We start from the raw sequence: 15,741 nt of genomic DNA, 5'->3' as shown, positions 1-15,741 counted from the left end.
CGGCGGCCTTCCCCGATGTTTACATCCTACTGAGCATGCGCCCCCTGGCTACACCGCGCGGCGCTACCGCCATCTATTGTTTGTCCCTCAGACAAAACCGACAACCCAACCCACAACCTACATTGGAAATAGATGATCATTCATTCTATTCAAACGTTCAAACCTGGATATTAAGCATTTGAAATGAATAACATAGTTCCCCACAAACAGATCAGATTAAGTGAATTTGATCCAGATTAATACTATTGATTTCCTCCTTGTAACACAGTTAAATGCTGACAATGTTGAATGAATAACGTGTACTGTTTCACTACAGGTGCATTCATTCACCATAATGGGAAAATAATCCTTTAGAACTTGAGCTAGTGAGGGATAAGAGGTGTTTCTTTTTTAGAAGACTGGTCTTGTAGTCGATTGGGTGTTGGACTCCCAGCCTAATGGTGTACTGGGTTCAATCAACAATGTCGAGCACCTCACTTGTATCCATTCTTGAGCAAGATGCCCCCTGACCTTTACTCATGAATGACCTGTATCATTCACTGTCATTAGTTTTAGATAAATGGGTCGTCTGCAGAACAGTTCATATTATTAAGTCACAATGATTGTTTGACACCCATCAATGCTCTGTAGTCCTCCACATTGTACTGCACTTGGATCTTTATCTTCCTCCAGTAAAACAGTGTTTCTTACCTGGGTTTTGGGAGCGAAGACGGAAGAGGATGGCCCGGTCTTTTATAGGAAATGATGTAGAAAAGGCCTGTCCAAAACAACTCCAATACAGTTACACATGTATGTTTATCTAAAGCGTTACAATTATTCCATTGAGGGAGGACGTATGACGAAAAAATCCATGGTCAAATCCAATCTTTGCAATCCTGACATCCACAACAAACGGTCGGCTACTCATCTCTGAATGACACTAAACATTGGTCACATAGTAAGTAATATAGCAACGTCCTGACAACCACTGGAGCAGCTCCTCTCGTTAGTTTTCATCTGACCTCAACCCCCGTGCTGTATCCACACGACCCAAACATCCCTGAAACATCCGAGCGCAGGGACAAGCCTCATTCCCACACAGGCAGGTGTAATCAAACCCAATTTTCTGGTTTGACAAGGCGACTGACGCAGGTGACACACCCCTCCCATGCCAGGGACAGACATAATGGTTCGGCCCTGCCAGCACGCCACGGAGACGAAGGGATATTGGTTTTAATATCAGTAACAATGCATGTCAAACATGTCATAGCCATTGTTGCTTTGACAGGCATTGTGTTCCAAGGCCCAGGCATAAATTATCCATTAACTAAAATAATAAATATAGCAACATGACAAATAAATACATGAATATGTGAATATTAGTTAAATCACATATTTTTTCCCATGTCACACAAGATTGTGTATACGCTGTAAATAATGTCAGCTAAATAAAAAAAAGATCTATAGAAGGCTTCTAAGAGATAGGGGGGAATTCCATTTCAAAACCCTTACAAGGAGAAAACCACTTGAAAGGATATTTGACCGTTTAAAGAGATCTGAGTTGATTGTATTGCTCTATAGACACCATTGAAAATGTTATATTTGGCACAACACAGGGATATAAACTTGGTGATGTTTGACAATAACAAACACCATATATCTTCTCTTCTCCTCTCATCGTTTCAGATATTTCTGTGTTTTTTTGGAGCATCATAAATATATTTTATAATAAAACAAAAGCAAAAATCAAGTCCTGCAGGCCTGTCATTGCATTGGACATTATTTCATACCAACCAACTCTCAGTGGTCAGATTCAACTTGAAAACATGACTCATTTTTTTTAAATATAATTCAGGACACAATTAAACTCACCAATGTCAATATTTACTCAATGAATCCCAAAAAGTGAACCCCGACGCGTTAGGGGGCAGAGTTTTAAATCCAGTACACCATGGCGTCGCTGTACTTCATCCTGTGCCACCATATTTAGCGCGCATGCGCACCTCCTTCTTCCTTTTTCCAGTGCAGCGGAGTCCAAACCCCAGTCTTTGGCTCCGGGCTCCTGTATAAGGAGACAGAAAGACTGCTATAATGGTTTGTAATCACTCCCAATATGTAATTGAATAAACGTGTTAGACCACCGATCGTCATTTGTCGATGCCGATGTTGAAAAATCGTTTTCTGAAGTTAGGATGAAGTTAGATTTTCCCCCTGGTATGGCTCACCGGGCAAGGCTTAAACGTGGCCTAACGTGCAACCACCTAGTGCCTATCATATCCGGATGTCTGGCAACAATCGGACTTGCATTATATGCTAAGTACGTGTTAAACATCGGTCGTTAACGACGCACCGTTCATTTCATTCATGTGATTCTTCCGCTTAATGTGTCATAGCTATTATGCTAACCAGAGTCCATTGATCGCTAATGGTTAGCATGGTGCCCTGCGAGTCTTGACAGCCCAGTAGGAAGATCGCTACTTGCCAAGACAGTGTTTGTTTAATGACTCGGTGTTCGTCTCTTAGGGTTTTGTTAAAGTGGTGAAGAATAAGGCCTACTTCAAGAGGTACCAGGTCAAGTTCAGGAGGAGGAGAGGTAGGTGAACCCCCTAAAGGCTTATTATTAAACATGTGCCATGTCTGACAAATTGGGCCTTGATATTTCATGCTGTTTTTTTTAAATGTCTTTCTTTTACTAGAGGGAAAAACTGACTTCTTTGCCCGCAAGCGCCTGGTCATCCAGGACAAGAACAAGTACAACACCCCCAAGTACAGGATGATCGTCCGCTTCTCCAACAGGGACATTGTATGCCAGGTGAGTTGAGGTCCTACTCCATTGCTCTGTCACTCTCCATCCCACGTAATCCGTGATAATCAGTGAGTGTTGTTTTTTTTGTCTGTTTCTCCCAGATCGCCTATGCCAAAATCGAGGGTGACATGATCGTGTGCGCTGCCTACTCTCATGAGCTGCCCAAGTACGGCATCACCGTTGGTCTGACGAACTACGCAGCGGCCTACTGCACGGGTCTGCTCGTTGCTCGCAGGGTGAGGCCAGCTGCGAACCCCTGTGTGCCTTAAAATAGGGTTCTGTCAATTGAATGGCTCGCTGGGATCACATTACGTTATCGATTTGGCTAGAAGGGTGGGCTTGGTGACTCAAACTCGAAATGGGTTAACTTGTAGGCTAGTATGAAACTTGTGGTAACCCAGCTTCCATTCTGGGCTGCGGGTCTAAGTATTTTCCCTCTTAACTACTGAAACCCTTTATTCAGGGAGGGGGAAAAAAATGCTATGATAACCTTTAATAACGTGGTATATTGCGCAAATTAAAGATTGGATATTTGAAATTTGGTTGGAAGTACTCTGCTCACCCAACACTAATCAGTCATGTTGGGATCTGGGTTAATGAACTGCCAACCCCACAGACGTGGTCGTCAATTTTTTTTGGCTCATGCATGGCTGTTTCTTTCCCTGCAGCTGCTCCACAAATTCGGTCTGGACAAGGTCTACGAGGGCCAGGTCGAGGTGACCGGGGATGAGTTCAACGTGGAGAGCGTGGATGGTCAGCCCGGTGCCTTCACCTGCTACCTGGACGCCGGTCTGGCTCGCACCACCACCGGAAACAAGGTGTTCGGCGCCCTCAAGGGGGCGGTGGATGGAGGTCTTTCCATCCCACACAGGTGAGCTGTCAAGCGTGGGCGTGACTTCCGGTCAAATAAACCCAGGGATTTATTTTTCTCAATTATTTTTACTCGGCTCTTCCCCCAACTTGCTCAGCTCTTCCCCCAATAACTTGTGTACTGGGTAGATCCAGTACACAATAGTTAACGCATGCTGGCACTATTGGAAGTTCCAGCAGGTGTTGGATGAACTCCAAATGCCTGGTGTTGTCTTGTGACCCCCTGCGGCGTGTGACTGATCAGCGTATCCTTCTCTCCCACAGCACCAAGCGTTTCCCCGGCTACGACGTGGAGAGCAAGGAGTTCAACGCCGATGTCCACCGAAAACACATCATGGGTGTGAACGTGTCCGAGTACATGAGCTACCTGATCGAGGAGGATGAGGACGCCTACAAGAAGCAGTTCTCCCGCTTCATCAAGAACGGTGTCAGCCCCGATATGGTAGGAGAACCTTCTACTGTGTTTGGTTGCGTCTGACGGATGGCAGATGTGGAGTAACTTGGTTGGATAAGAAGGAATTGGGGCGGAACATTTTGGATGCTGTGGTGATGGCATGTACAGCTAGACAGGCTGTATATGGCGTATGTCTTTGTGGTGGTGTTCATGGTATGAAGGGTTTCAAAAGTCTTCATGGTTTTGGGCAAATTGTGAAATTGATGGCTGTTTGTTATTGTGATGCATTGATATCCCATGCCACTACGTTTTTCACTCCATTGATATTATGCTGCCAAAACATCAAATACAATTTGTATTCTACTGTTTATAAGATGGACCACGACCAGTTGTCTGGTCATGCAAAGTCATTACTATGGAGTGACAATGGTTGCAACCATTATCCAATATTAGTTTAAAGATTGTGTAGACTACTGCTGTTTTTGAGTAAATGGTATCTGTACATGCAAAGTAGCCTATTATTTGCATGCTGACAACTTTCAGTTGTCATGCGTTTCTAGGTTATTAGTGGCACACCAGTAGACCCTTTCTGATTGATCGGTAGTCATTAAGGTGGGACAGTGTGTTGCCAGAGTAACTGAAGAGCTGCCCAATCAGATGGACCACACCCTCCAATAATGGCTGGTTCAACTGAGCTGCTTTCCCATCTTTATCTGAGTGCATGTGAAACTGTTGGATACAAACCGGATGCTCCCAACCGGATGTTTTGGTGTGATAATTAGTTAGAAAATCTATTTGAACTTGTCTATAATGCTTTGGTATACTCGCCAGGCACACAACCCTCCGCAAATGGCGTGTAACTTTTTACAAGACTTAATTTCAGAAATGTAGTGCACTTTATTTTTCAAATGACCTGGGGTATTTTAATGAGTCACTCACCAGTGATTTTGTTCTTGTTTGTAGATTGAAGAGATGTACAAAAAGGCCCACGCTTCGATTCGTGAGAATCCCGTCCATGAAAAGAAGGCACCAAGGGAGATCAAGAAGAAGAGGTAAGAACTACACTTGTCAATCAAACTGCCTTATATATTAGCCTGACATCACCAACGCACAAATGTGTAATTAGTCTGGAACCTCAGTTTGTTTTGGATTTCCAAGGGGTGTTGACAATCGTGCAGCTAAAGCCAATTGGATAGACCTCCTTACAACTAAATGGGTGACCCGGGGCTGGGCTGGAATTAAACATGCCAAATACGTTGAAGTACAGAAACGTATCCTTGTAATCTTTTAGAGAAATACTTGTCAACAATGGCAGAATCAACAGACTGTTCTACATCTGCGGCAGCCATCTCTGCTGTTTACTTGCCTCAATGACGCTCCTATGCGGTCAACGTATCAAACCCAACCTATATTGGATAAACAATTGTGATTTGCCCTACTTGGGCCAGGTCATCTGGAAATCTATCTGAACGGGTGGGACATCTGCCAGAGCAGATGAAGGAAATAAAACCTCAGTTTACAGATTCATGTGGTTCCCAGTCAATAAAGTGCATGTTTTATGAACAGGAAGATGTTTTTAGAGATTATGGGCAGTGGGCTTTACAGGAGGACAGCCTGACTCATCTGCTGGTTGGACTTTTCTTTAGAAATATAACCAGAGAAACTGATTCTCAGGTGGGGCAGTCCACCTGAGTATATAAGAGTATGTTAGGGAGATTTGGTTTTCATTGGAAGTGTGACGTGTTGGCTGTACGCAGTTGTGTCTGGTGCCTAACCTGCTTTGTTTATGTGCTAGGTGGAACCGTGCTAAGCTCTCTCTGGCCCAGAGGAAAGACCGTGTGGCCCAGAAGAAGGCCAGCTTCCTCCGAGCTCAGCAACAGGAAGATGAATAAAGGATCGACCGTGTCAGTTCTAATGGACACATTTGTTCTAATAAATCAACCGAAAAAAAGACCTTGTGTTTGTTTGTGGCTTTTGTTACGTTTATTGTAAAAAAACAAAACGATGAGCAAAGTGAATTTAACACTTTGACTACCTTGCTATTGTGTCCCAGTTTGTCATTGGCTATACTACAATGACTACTTCAATGGTGGTACTTAATTTGTGGTATTATAATTCCGTTAGTGTTTGTGGAAAATATTTTTGGTTGTGGGAATTGATGGCGTTCCATTTATTGACACTTGAGGGTGCTATTGGTCCTTGCGGCTCAGCCTGTACGACTGAGTCGTACAGAAATACGTTGTGAAAGACTTGGCACGCAGCAACGTCTTCATTAAATACATTCTAACCATTTGAAGGGTCAAGGCCATGAATGACAGTTAAGATAACTTAATTCAAGAAAATTTGCAGTATTGATAAAATCTGACACACATTTTAAGAATACATGGACTGCATCCTTCAGTTGTCGCTTGAATGCATGGTAACTGTTTATAATTCGACATTCTATGCACTTTGGTTGAAGGGAACATATACCACCAGGCGTGAGTGATTAACCAGTACAAGCCATTTTGAAAATCTGTCATGACATCACAGGTGGGCGTGTCCAGGTATGCTGGATAGCTCCGTCTACCAGCCGACCCAGTGGAGCGTAGCAAACGTTTCTCATCTATCCGTCATACATCTAGGTGGACACGCCCACCTGTGATGTCATAACAGACAGATTTTCGTAACGGCTAATCGCACTCACACCTGCCTGGTGGTCATGGGACATTTAAGAATACGTGGACTCTGCATCCTTCAGTTCATGGCGCTTTTGTCAGCTTGAATGCACGGCAACGGTTCTCCATAATTCTACATTCTATGCACTTTGGTTAAAACGGTAAAGTGCTTGTCACCGGGCCAAAATCGCCCCTCATCTCGACTGGTGTCTGGAAGCGGGGGGCTTCACTTGGAGTCATTGGTGTGCGATATCGTCTTCCACAACAAAGTCTTAAGATTGTTCAGAATGAGCGAGTGCTCGATCTCCAGCAGTTCCGCCGCGCCCCGCAGCGCCATGCAGGCGTAGAGCTGCTTCTCCAGCTCCTCCCGGAGGGCGTCCGGCGCGCCCCGCAGGACGTAGTCCTTCAGCACGTCGCACGCCTTCGCCAGGTTGGGCCGCGTCACTGCCGCGTCGCAGCGGCCCTTGGAGAGGTCGCAGGACGTGCGGCAGTCGACGCCGTAGCGGCAGTCCCGGTCGGAGTCGCAGCGGCGCTCCCGCATGCCCTCCTTGAAGGAGAGCTCCGGGACGATGTGGCGCGCGTCCGTCACCCGCAGTTCGTGGCGGTCGTTGTAGCCGAAGCTCGCGGCGCTCACGTCGCACATGAAGAAGCTGCCGAAGGTGCCGTGGAAGAGGTCCTCCACCAGCTCCAGGAGGCCCATGGAGATCTTGGCCCTGCGGGGCCAGGAGGGGGTGAACCACTGGTCCATGCGGCGCCGCAGCCCGGCGGGCACCCAGGGCTCCAGCAGCCAGGGCAGGCTGAGGCCGTAGAGCGGGGCGTGGGGCACCTTCTCCGTCACGTACAGGTCCCCGCAGAAGCCCAGGAGCCGGGGCGCGTGCTCCCGCTCCTGCAGCACCGCCGCCAGCAGGAAGTGGTTGTGCTGCAGCAGCGCCCACACGGAGCGCGCCTCCGCCAGTGTGATGTGGCCGTCCTTGTTGCTGTCGGCGACCGAGAGCAGCATGTCGGCCAGTGCTGGAAGGTTGGCCTGATCTCCTAGTTTCATCTGGAGAGAAAGAAAACCCTGCATGAACCTCTTGGAAGCGTGACTGTACCATTTATTATTGAGGCACGGGCACTGCAAGCAGTCTCTGATTGCCTTTAATTGGTTTCCTACATCAACCTGCACTGCCTGAGCTATTAAGGAAATTGTATAACCTTTTGTATGGGTGCTGTTAGTGTAATTCGTGGCAACTCTGCCTTCTGAAAGCCATGTGTTTCCACACTACAAACTGACCTTCAGATGGCTAAGGACCATCTCTTTGAACCTTTCCACGGAGGTGCCTCTGGTGGGCTGGTTGAAGGCTGCCTCTGGCTCCCTCCGGGCCTCTGCCACCAGACCCAGGGCGTAGCGAGGGGATGTCTCCATCTGAAACCTGATGACCCCCTCCAGGTCACCCCAGGTCCCAGAGTACACCTGGAGTACAGAATATACGAGAATATAGTTGCCAGGGCAGTGCTGGCTGGTAGGAGATATGTATCATGATGTATCATGATGATATATGTCATGATTCAAAATACGTAAGTGTGGGTGTAAGGACTTCCATACACCCAGCTGATTTACAACATAGTCATATTGTTACGTAATATATACAGGTTAGAAAAGAGCAGGTAGGAGTTTGGTGCTTTGATGCCTACCGGTAGGGTGCTGACCTTGGAATTCGAACCCAGCCAATCCTAGTCAATAATCAATATACCCTCGGATACTAGTGTGGACGTATGCCTGTCTGTAAAATGTTTTGCATACATACAGCTGATTAAAGATCATCAGCACATACTGTGGTTCTGTATTACAAAACAGTAATATACCCTACACCCTACAACCAACCCTAGAACAACCAACATCTGCTGTATAAATGGGTTTTAAATCCGGACATCATCAGTGTAAGATCTCACCTGGCTGTCGGGCTTTGGCGAGAGGCACTTCCCCAAGTACAGCGTCTCTTTTTCACACAGGCTGCTGCAGGCCGTGCCATCGATCACTCCCTTGCTATATTTGTCACACTAAAAGCAAAAGTAACTACTATCAATAGTACTACTTTATAAAAGTAAGTAAAGTGCAGCGAGAGCAGAATTCCAATGTAGTATCTGATTGATGATCAAATACATTTCAGTCTATCAAAAATGGGCTAGTTGCCCTGGAAAAAGTCAAAAAGTTATTTCAGCCAAATATATGTATTATATATGCACTTAAGTTTTGTTTATACGGTGAAGCTGCGTGTCAGATATACCTGCCACATCCCCATGATACCACAGTGGGTGTAGAGAATACTCACTAGAGAGGTTTTGCACTCCTGCCCACGACAGAGCTCTGTGTAGGAGGAGTACTCCACGTACACGATCCAGCTTCCCACAAACACCGCCAGCCAGGAGAAGAACAGGTATTGCATACGCAGGTAGGAAGTGCGAACCTAGCAGGAGGGAAAGACGTGTGTTAGTTACCCCCTATGAAGATGAGTATTTGGCAGATCTGGTTGTGCTTTGGCATTACCGTGAAAAATGAGGCTCTTAAATTGCTTTCATTTGTAAGAACATATTACAGCAGGTTTTTTTTTTCAAAAAGAGACTTGCACCAAATTCAGATACAGTATCTCATTAAGAAGCAGGGTTTAGGTCATCTTGCTCTAGCACGTCTACAGGTAGGCCACAGACATCGAGATCCTTTCGGCTGGGAATGGACAGGGAATGAGCTGCAAACTATCACCACGTTAGAAGCTCTCCCTAAAAATTATGCTGTTTATATAACCTTGTTTTGAGATGGTCTGAGTTACGGAAGACCATGGTATGGCCTGCTTCACTTCCTCTACTTTGTTCTCTCCCTTGAGTATCATATTTTTTTTGTCATTCACTTTATGTATTGTATGTGTTCTATCATGTAAAGTAGTTTTTTTCTATGTTTAACTGTATGCTGCCGTCTCTCCCTGGGAGAAGAGATCTTGTATCTCAATGGGATCTTCCTGGCTAAATAAAGGATGATATAAAATAAGATAAACTGTACAATGCTGGGATTTGACAGTCTCAAATGCTACACTATCTCACATTTTCTTCTTTAAATATTACATTGCTTATTTAAGCATCATGGTGTAGTTAAGAGAGAGAGAGAGCGAGAGAGAGAGAGAAGCGGTGTGCGTGTGCATGTGTCTGTGTGTGTGAGAGAGAGACAGAGTAATGCATGGGTTGCTCTGGGCCTGTACTTCAGATATCCCTGCTGTCTACAGAGAGCTCTGTGTGGCCATGGTTTTCTGAGAGGCAGCCTTTTAATAACCTTGAGGCATGGAATAAATACATTTACAGAGTCAATAAATAATACTAGATGGGTATAGTATCTAGACTATACGATAGGCTTCCATATTATAGTGTTTTACATTGCCCCTTCCAAACAAGTCACCAAACAGTGGAAGATTCTCTAGCTTAGTGTCACCTTCGGTTTACAAAATTAATCAATTCACGGTCCCTGTATTTGAAACATGACTCAGGTCAAATCAGAATATATATTAATTGTTATAGGAGAGGGACTTTCACTTAACATTCACTGACCACTATAATGAGACAAAACCCAGATCTTTCACAATTCTGGCAATTATTTTGACTTTTATTTTACGTTGGAGAATTTGAGATTATTTAATTTATTTTTAAAAATAGTCAACATTTCCTACAGACACTCTAAATCTTACAGTGCTCTCCAGTCTCCCATGGCATCAGTCCAGACAGACATTAGTGGAAGTCCGCACAGTGTGGAGGGCAAGTACTTTTCCATGTGGTAATGACCCCTGTGGTTCTGAGTTGACAGTGATGGACTCCCTCATGCCCTCTCTGCCTCTCCATCCCCTCCCACTCTCTTGCTCCGGTTCAAACCCTCGACGCTCGCGTCCGTTTGCTACGACACACTCTGCATCTGCTAATGCTGTCTCTCTATCATCTTTATCCTGTCAGAACGCTAATGAACCCCTTTCATCTCCTCTGATCGACTATGGACAGAGTTTATGGGTATAGTCCGGTAATCACACTCTCACACTCACACTCACAAGTCCCAAAGGAGTCACATGACCGCATTAGGACAGCCTCACCACCGTGTAAAGGAAACCTTGAGACGATATAACATAGTCAACATCTGCCTTTTAATATACTGTCACTCTGATATGAAGGACGCACACGTTACCCAAAGAGCCAAACGTCATTCATAATGCAGAAGCTCTGAGACATCTACTTTCAGCCTAATGTCTTATGGTGAAACCCTCCTGTTAGGGCAATGTGCACGGCTTTTTGGGGAATTAAAAATTAATAAACTGATGATATCCTCCATCAACTGTAATTTAAAAAAGTCTATGGGCTTATTGATTATTACATATAATCAAATTTGGGTTGCATCTTTAAAATATGATTGTATTTGGAATATTTCAACCAAAATGTTGCAAGATTGTTGTATTAGATTAGAGACAGACATTCTGTCTTCCTCGAATGTAACACTTTAAATTCCTGAACCATAACCTTCTTTTATGTTTATGTAAGTATGGATTTATTGTCTGCAGGTTATTGTTAAAGGCACATTTTCTGCTAAATAGCAGAGCATTCTTCCTCCTTCTGCTTGCCAACCTGAAGAAATTGGGATTCTGTGTCTGTATTGTAAAGGCATCAAGTTAATTTGTGAAACCGTATCCTCAAAACTATAGTATATTGTTGTTTACAAGAAGTGGATGTACAGTACATTGACATGTTAAATCTATTCATGATCAGTTATGATGTATAATTATGAAATGGAGGCCCTTGAATACAGGCAATAGTGTATAAAAAGGTTTTATCGATGCTTGGGAGAAGAGTCCTACGAGCCGTGCCAATGAGAATAAACCAGATCACGTATCTACTCAGGGGCAACTCTCTCACAGATTAATTTATTTACCAACCTGACCATACAAGCCACCAGAAGATATTACAGCAGCGGCCGCAAAATAATACACCTTGTTTCCACCTCGTATTGATTGTTTTCTTTCATAGGCCAAATGCACTCAAACTCAAAACATTTCAACATTTCCACAACAAGTACGGCTGGCGAACCGATCGATGCTGTGTCTTGTTTTCTTTTCCATCTGTCGGTCCATCCCTATTGGGAGCGAGAGGGCTTCACACACACGCACACACACACACACACACACACACACAGCTAATGAGGTCAGATCAATTGGGGCTGTTCACCTATTTATTAGAGAGGACTCGGGAGGACACACACACACACACACACACACAGACTTACAGACACACACTCACACTCACACTCACACACACGCACACACACACACACACACACACACACACACACACACACACACACACACACACACACACACACACACGCTCACACACACACACACACACACACACACACACACACTGAACACCCTCAACTCTTATATACCCTGTTCAAGTCGTAGACTTGTTATTTACTTTTGAGTATCTAATTAGGGAGGGGGTGAATTTGTCATAGTACGAGTAGTAGTAGTAGTAATAGTTCTCAAGAAGTGGATCCCACGACGAGAGGAGTGATATCCTTTATTTACAACCAATTAGCTGCATATGCAGAGATCACTCTAGACCATATAAAAAATGCTTGGGAGGAAGACTTGGGTTTAGAACTGTCAACAGATCAATGGAAAAATGCACAGAGGAATGTCCACACCTCCTCCATATGTGCTAGACATGGCCTCATACAGTTAAAGGTTTTGCATAGAGCTCATCTCTCTAAAGTTAAAATTTGTAAAATGTACCCAGATTCAGATCCACTATGTGACCGTTGCAAGACTCACCCAGCCACACTGGCACATATGTTTTGGTCGTGCCCAAAGTTGTCACAGTATTGGACTTCTATATTCAAGACTCTATCAGACTGCTTTGGGCATGTACTTGACCCTGACCCGGTGTTGGCCATCTTTGGGGTTGCAGGGGAGAACAGCCCCCTGAGGGGGTCTAATAAAGTTGTGGCTAGGTTCACAACACTATTGGCCCGCAGACTCATTCTGCTCAACTGGAAACAGGCAAACCCACCATCTCACATAATGTGGAGGAGAGATGCCATGCAACAACTAGCGTTGGAAAAACTGAGATTTACTCTGCGGGGCTCTGAGGAGAGCTTCCACAGGACTTGGCGCTCCTTCATAGAGGTGGTGGCTGGGTAGGCTACACTCCCCTCCTCTTATTCTTTTTTTTTTTTTTTCCCCTTAACTATTTTCTATCATGTAAACTGTACGGCTGTAGTAGTTTTTTATTTATCTTTTTTCACAAATGATTGAATGACTCTTAGTAACTGAAATATGTACAGGTAATCTGTGGTAATCTTATAAATTTTTTTTTTTTTTTTTTTAATAATTTCTATTGTTTTTTGATGTTTGGCAGTTTTTTTATTTTTTTATTTTTATTTTTTTGTATTTCTTTGTCTATTATGTTTGTCTGCGTGCTGTTCCACCTTTTTTATTTCCCCCATTTCTGTAGTTTGTTATATGTGTGTTCTATGTGGGATAAAATAAAATAAAATAAAAATATATTACAAAAAAAAAAAATAGTTCTCAAGATACGAATATGCCTAGTCATGCAGTGCTTAAAATGAAATCCATATTCAATGCATCAGTATAATGTTGTGTCTAAAATGTATTAGTCATGAGTCAGAGTGGTGGTTTAAGGGACTATAATATGAATTCATATTAATATTCAGTCTCATAAAGTATGAATGATGGAGCTCAGCCAACCAGAGGGAATAAAGACAGTTGATTTTATTTGTGTGCATATCAATGTAATTCATTGTGCACACCGTAAATCATTAGAACTAAGATGCAGTGAGTTGTAATGTCTTAGTGCTTTGTCATACTACTTCTTACAACAGCTGTGCATGCAGGTAATGCAGGCATGCCGAAACCTGACCTTGTTACAAATCTGACAGGGAGGTGCCGTGCTGATCAACAACAGTATTGACACTTGTTCTTGGCAGCCTACACACCTCTCATTCATTATGCATGTGACACTGCCTCTACGGCAATACAACTCTCTACATGGCTCTATCCCCATAGAGGTCTCAATCACCACAGAGCTCCATCTATCACCTAGAACTCTATCATCATAGAGCTCTCTATCACTGCGCAGATTTCGATCACCACAGAACTCTCCATCTAAAAGACTCTATCACCACATAACTCTCTACCACCATAGACCTCTCTTTCATCGTAGAGCTCTATCACTTAGAAGCCTCTATCCCTATAGAGCTATCTATACCCATTGAGCTGTCCCATATAACCTCTATCACCATCAAGCTTTCTATCGCCATGGAACTCCTAGAGCTATCTATCACCATAGAACTAGAGCTATCTATCACCACATGAATCTATCACCATGTAACTTTATCACATGAAGAACTCCTAGAGCTCTCTATCACCATGTAACTCTATCCCCATAGAGCACTCTATCACCATATCACTGTATTACTATATATCTCTCTCTCACCATAGAGCTTTCTACGGCCATAGAACTCTCATATCAGCATAGAACTCTCTATCACCATACAACTCTCTCTCTCTCTCTCTCTCTCTCATTAGATGTTCTCTCTCCCCTTCTACCTTTATCTTCGACTAGATGCTCCCATTCTATGATCTAACCTCCATTTCCATCTCTCTGTCTCCTCATTCCTCTCCTAGCTGACAGTGATTCACTACCTTGATGTCAAGTCCTGCCTTTACCCCCCCCCCCCCATCTCTCTGAGTGAGGGGGAGGAGGGGGAGGAGGGGGAGGAGGAAAGAGGTGTCGCACTATCTGCACATACCAGTGGCACAGACGGCTGCCCATGTGACTCATCATGGATTTGCCGGCACACACACAAACACACACACACACACACACACACGCATGCACGCACACACACACACACACACACACACACGCACGCACGCACGCAAAACACTCACACAGACTCTCACTCTCTCCCTCTCTCTACAGCAGTAAACTATGTGAGGCAGATCAAATGAAACATGCAATGACTCCTAGATATATGTCATCGGGGAGCGGGTAGGGGTCTCCATTCATCTTGCTAAAGGAAGCCTGCGGGTAGGCTGAGGACATTAGGGGATGGAACCCAGAATTTTTCGTCTCAAGACTCAAACATCCTCAACCACTAGACTACCCGGCCCAGAAAGAGCAGCGGAACCGCCTCCCACTGCTGGTTCCCAAGGCAACAGATACTAACAACATAGGACAGATTCAACAAATACCGAACAGAAGAATATACAAAGGCTTGAGACCCAGAGATAACAGTGAATATCAGCACACTATGAAAAATAATAGAATAGAATAGAACTGAATAGAATAGAACTGTTATATTCTAGTTTATTGTATTTGTTCATCCTGCTCTCATTCCCACCAATTCTCAATGCATCTGTAATAAACATGGATCCAATAAAAAATGGCTTGATTTATATGTGAGTAATGATCATTGTATTAAGATCATAATTAGAGGCAAAGGGGATGTGTGTCGATTAGGTTCAAATGTATGTGTAGTACATTTGCGGGTTCTTGAAGACAAACTACATTCATCTGATCTGCTGCAGGAATTCCGTGGGACTAGATACAGTACAATGGATGAGTGGATGAGTAATGTCTCTAGCTGGCCTAGAAATCACTGGTTTGTTCCCCAAAGAAACTCTCCCCAAACACACACACACACACACTCTCTCTCTCTCTCATCTCGCCTATTCATCTTTCTCTCTCTCTCTCTCATCTCACCTATCTCTAGCTCATCTCTCTACCCTATTCTCTCTCTCTCTCTCTCTCTCTCTCTCTCTCTCTCTCTCTCTCTCTCTCTCTCTCTCTCATTTCCCTATCTATCTCTCATATCTTTCTCCCTCTCTATTTCTCTATCATCTCTCTGTCATCTTTTGCTTATAGGCTAACTCTCTCATTGTAATACAACAAGATTGAATTTAGTGGCCGAAAGTGTTGCAAACTAAATTTGAACTAAATTACATCAT

General features: G+C 44.0%; 2 protein-coding genes across 2 annotated transcripts in view; one reads left to right on the top strand and one right to left on the bottom strand.

Moving 5' to 3' along the window:
• The first annotated feature begins 1,978 nt into the window (after positions 1-1,978).
• Positions 1,979-6,002, top strand: rpl5b (ribosomal protein L5b). Its single transcript, XM_084472654.1, has 8 exons — positions 1,979-2,073; positions 2,503-2,572; positions 2,676-2,791; positions 2,887-3,021; positions 3,454-3,656; positions 3,920-4,097; positions 5,013-5,101; positions 5,845-6,002. Exons 1-8 carry the CDS (start codon positions 2,071-2,073, stop codon positions 5,939-5,941), a joined length of 891 nt encoding a protein of 296 aa, XP_084328780.1. The 5' UTR covers positions 1,979-2,070; the 3' UTR covers positions 5,942-6,002.
• Positions 6,003-6,932: 930 nt separating this feature from the next.
• The window catches only part of dipk1ab (divergent protein kinase domain 1Ab), a gene marked incomplete at both ends in the record, with an annotated part of 9,354 nt that continues 545 nt past the window's right edge, over positions 6,933-15,741 (bottom strand). Inside the window, 4 exons of the mRNA XM_084472933.1 lie at positions 6,933-7,748; positions 7,980-8,159; positions 8,639-8,746; positions 9,019-9,153. Coding sequence (XP_084329059.1) covers positions 6,933-7,748; positions 7,980-8,159; positions 8,639-8,746; positions 9,019-9,153 — 1,239 coding nt within the window. The remainder of the gene's footprint in view (positions 7,749-7,979; positions 8,160-8,638; positions 8,747-9,018; positions 9,154-15,741) is intronic.

Source organism: Micromesistius poutassou (assembly GCF_964030765.1).
Source record: "Micromesistius poutassou genome assembly, chromosome: 9".
Taxonomy (NCBI): domain Eukaryota; kingdom Metazoa; phylum Chordata; class Actinopteri; order Gadiformes; family Gadidae; genus Micromesistius; species Micromesistius poutassou.
This window is presented reverse-complemented; position numbering and strand designations above follow the sequence as displayed.

Coding starts and splice junctions, on each gene's coding strand:
- rpl5b (XM_084472654.1), top strand. Junction 2,573..2,675: donor CAAGTTCAGGAGGAGGAGAG/GTAGGTGAACCC, acceptor TTCTTTTACTAG/AGGGAAAAACTGACTTCTTT. Junction 4,098..5,012: donor ACGGTGTCAGCCCCGATATG/GTAGGAGAACCT, acceptor TCTTGTTTGTAG/ATTGAAGAGATGTACAAAAA.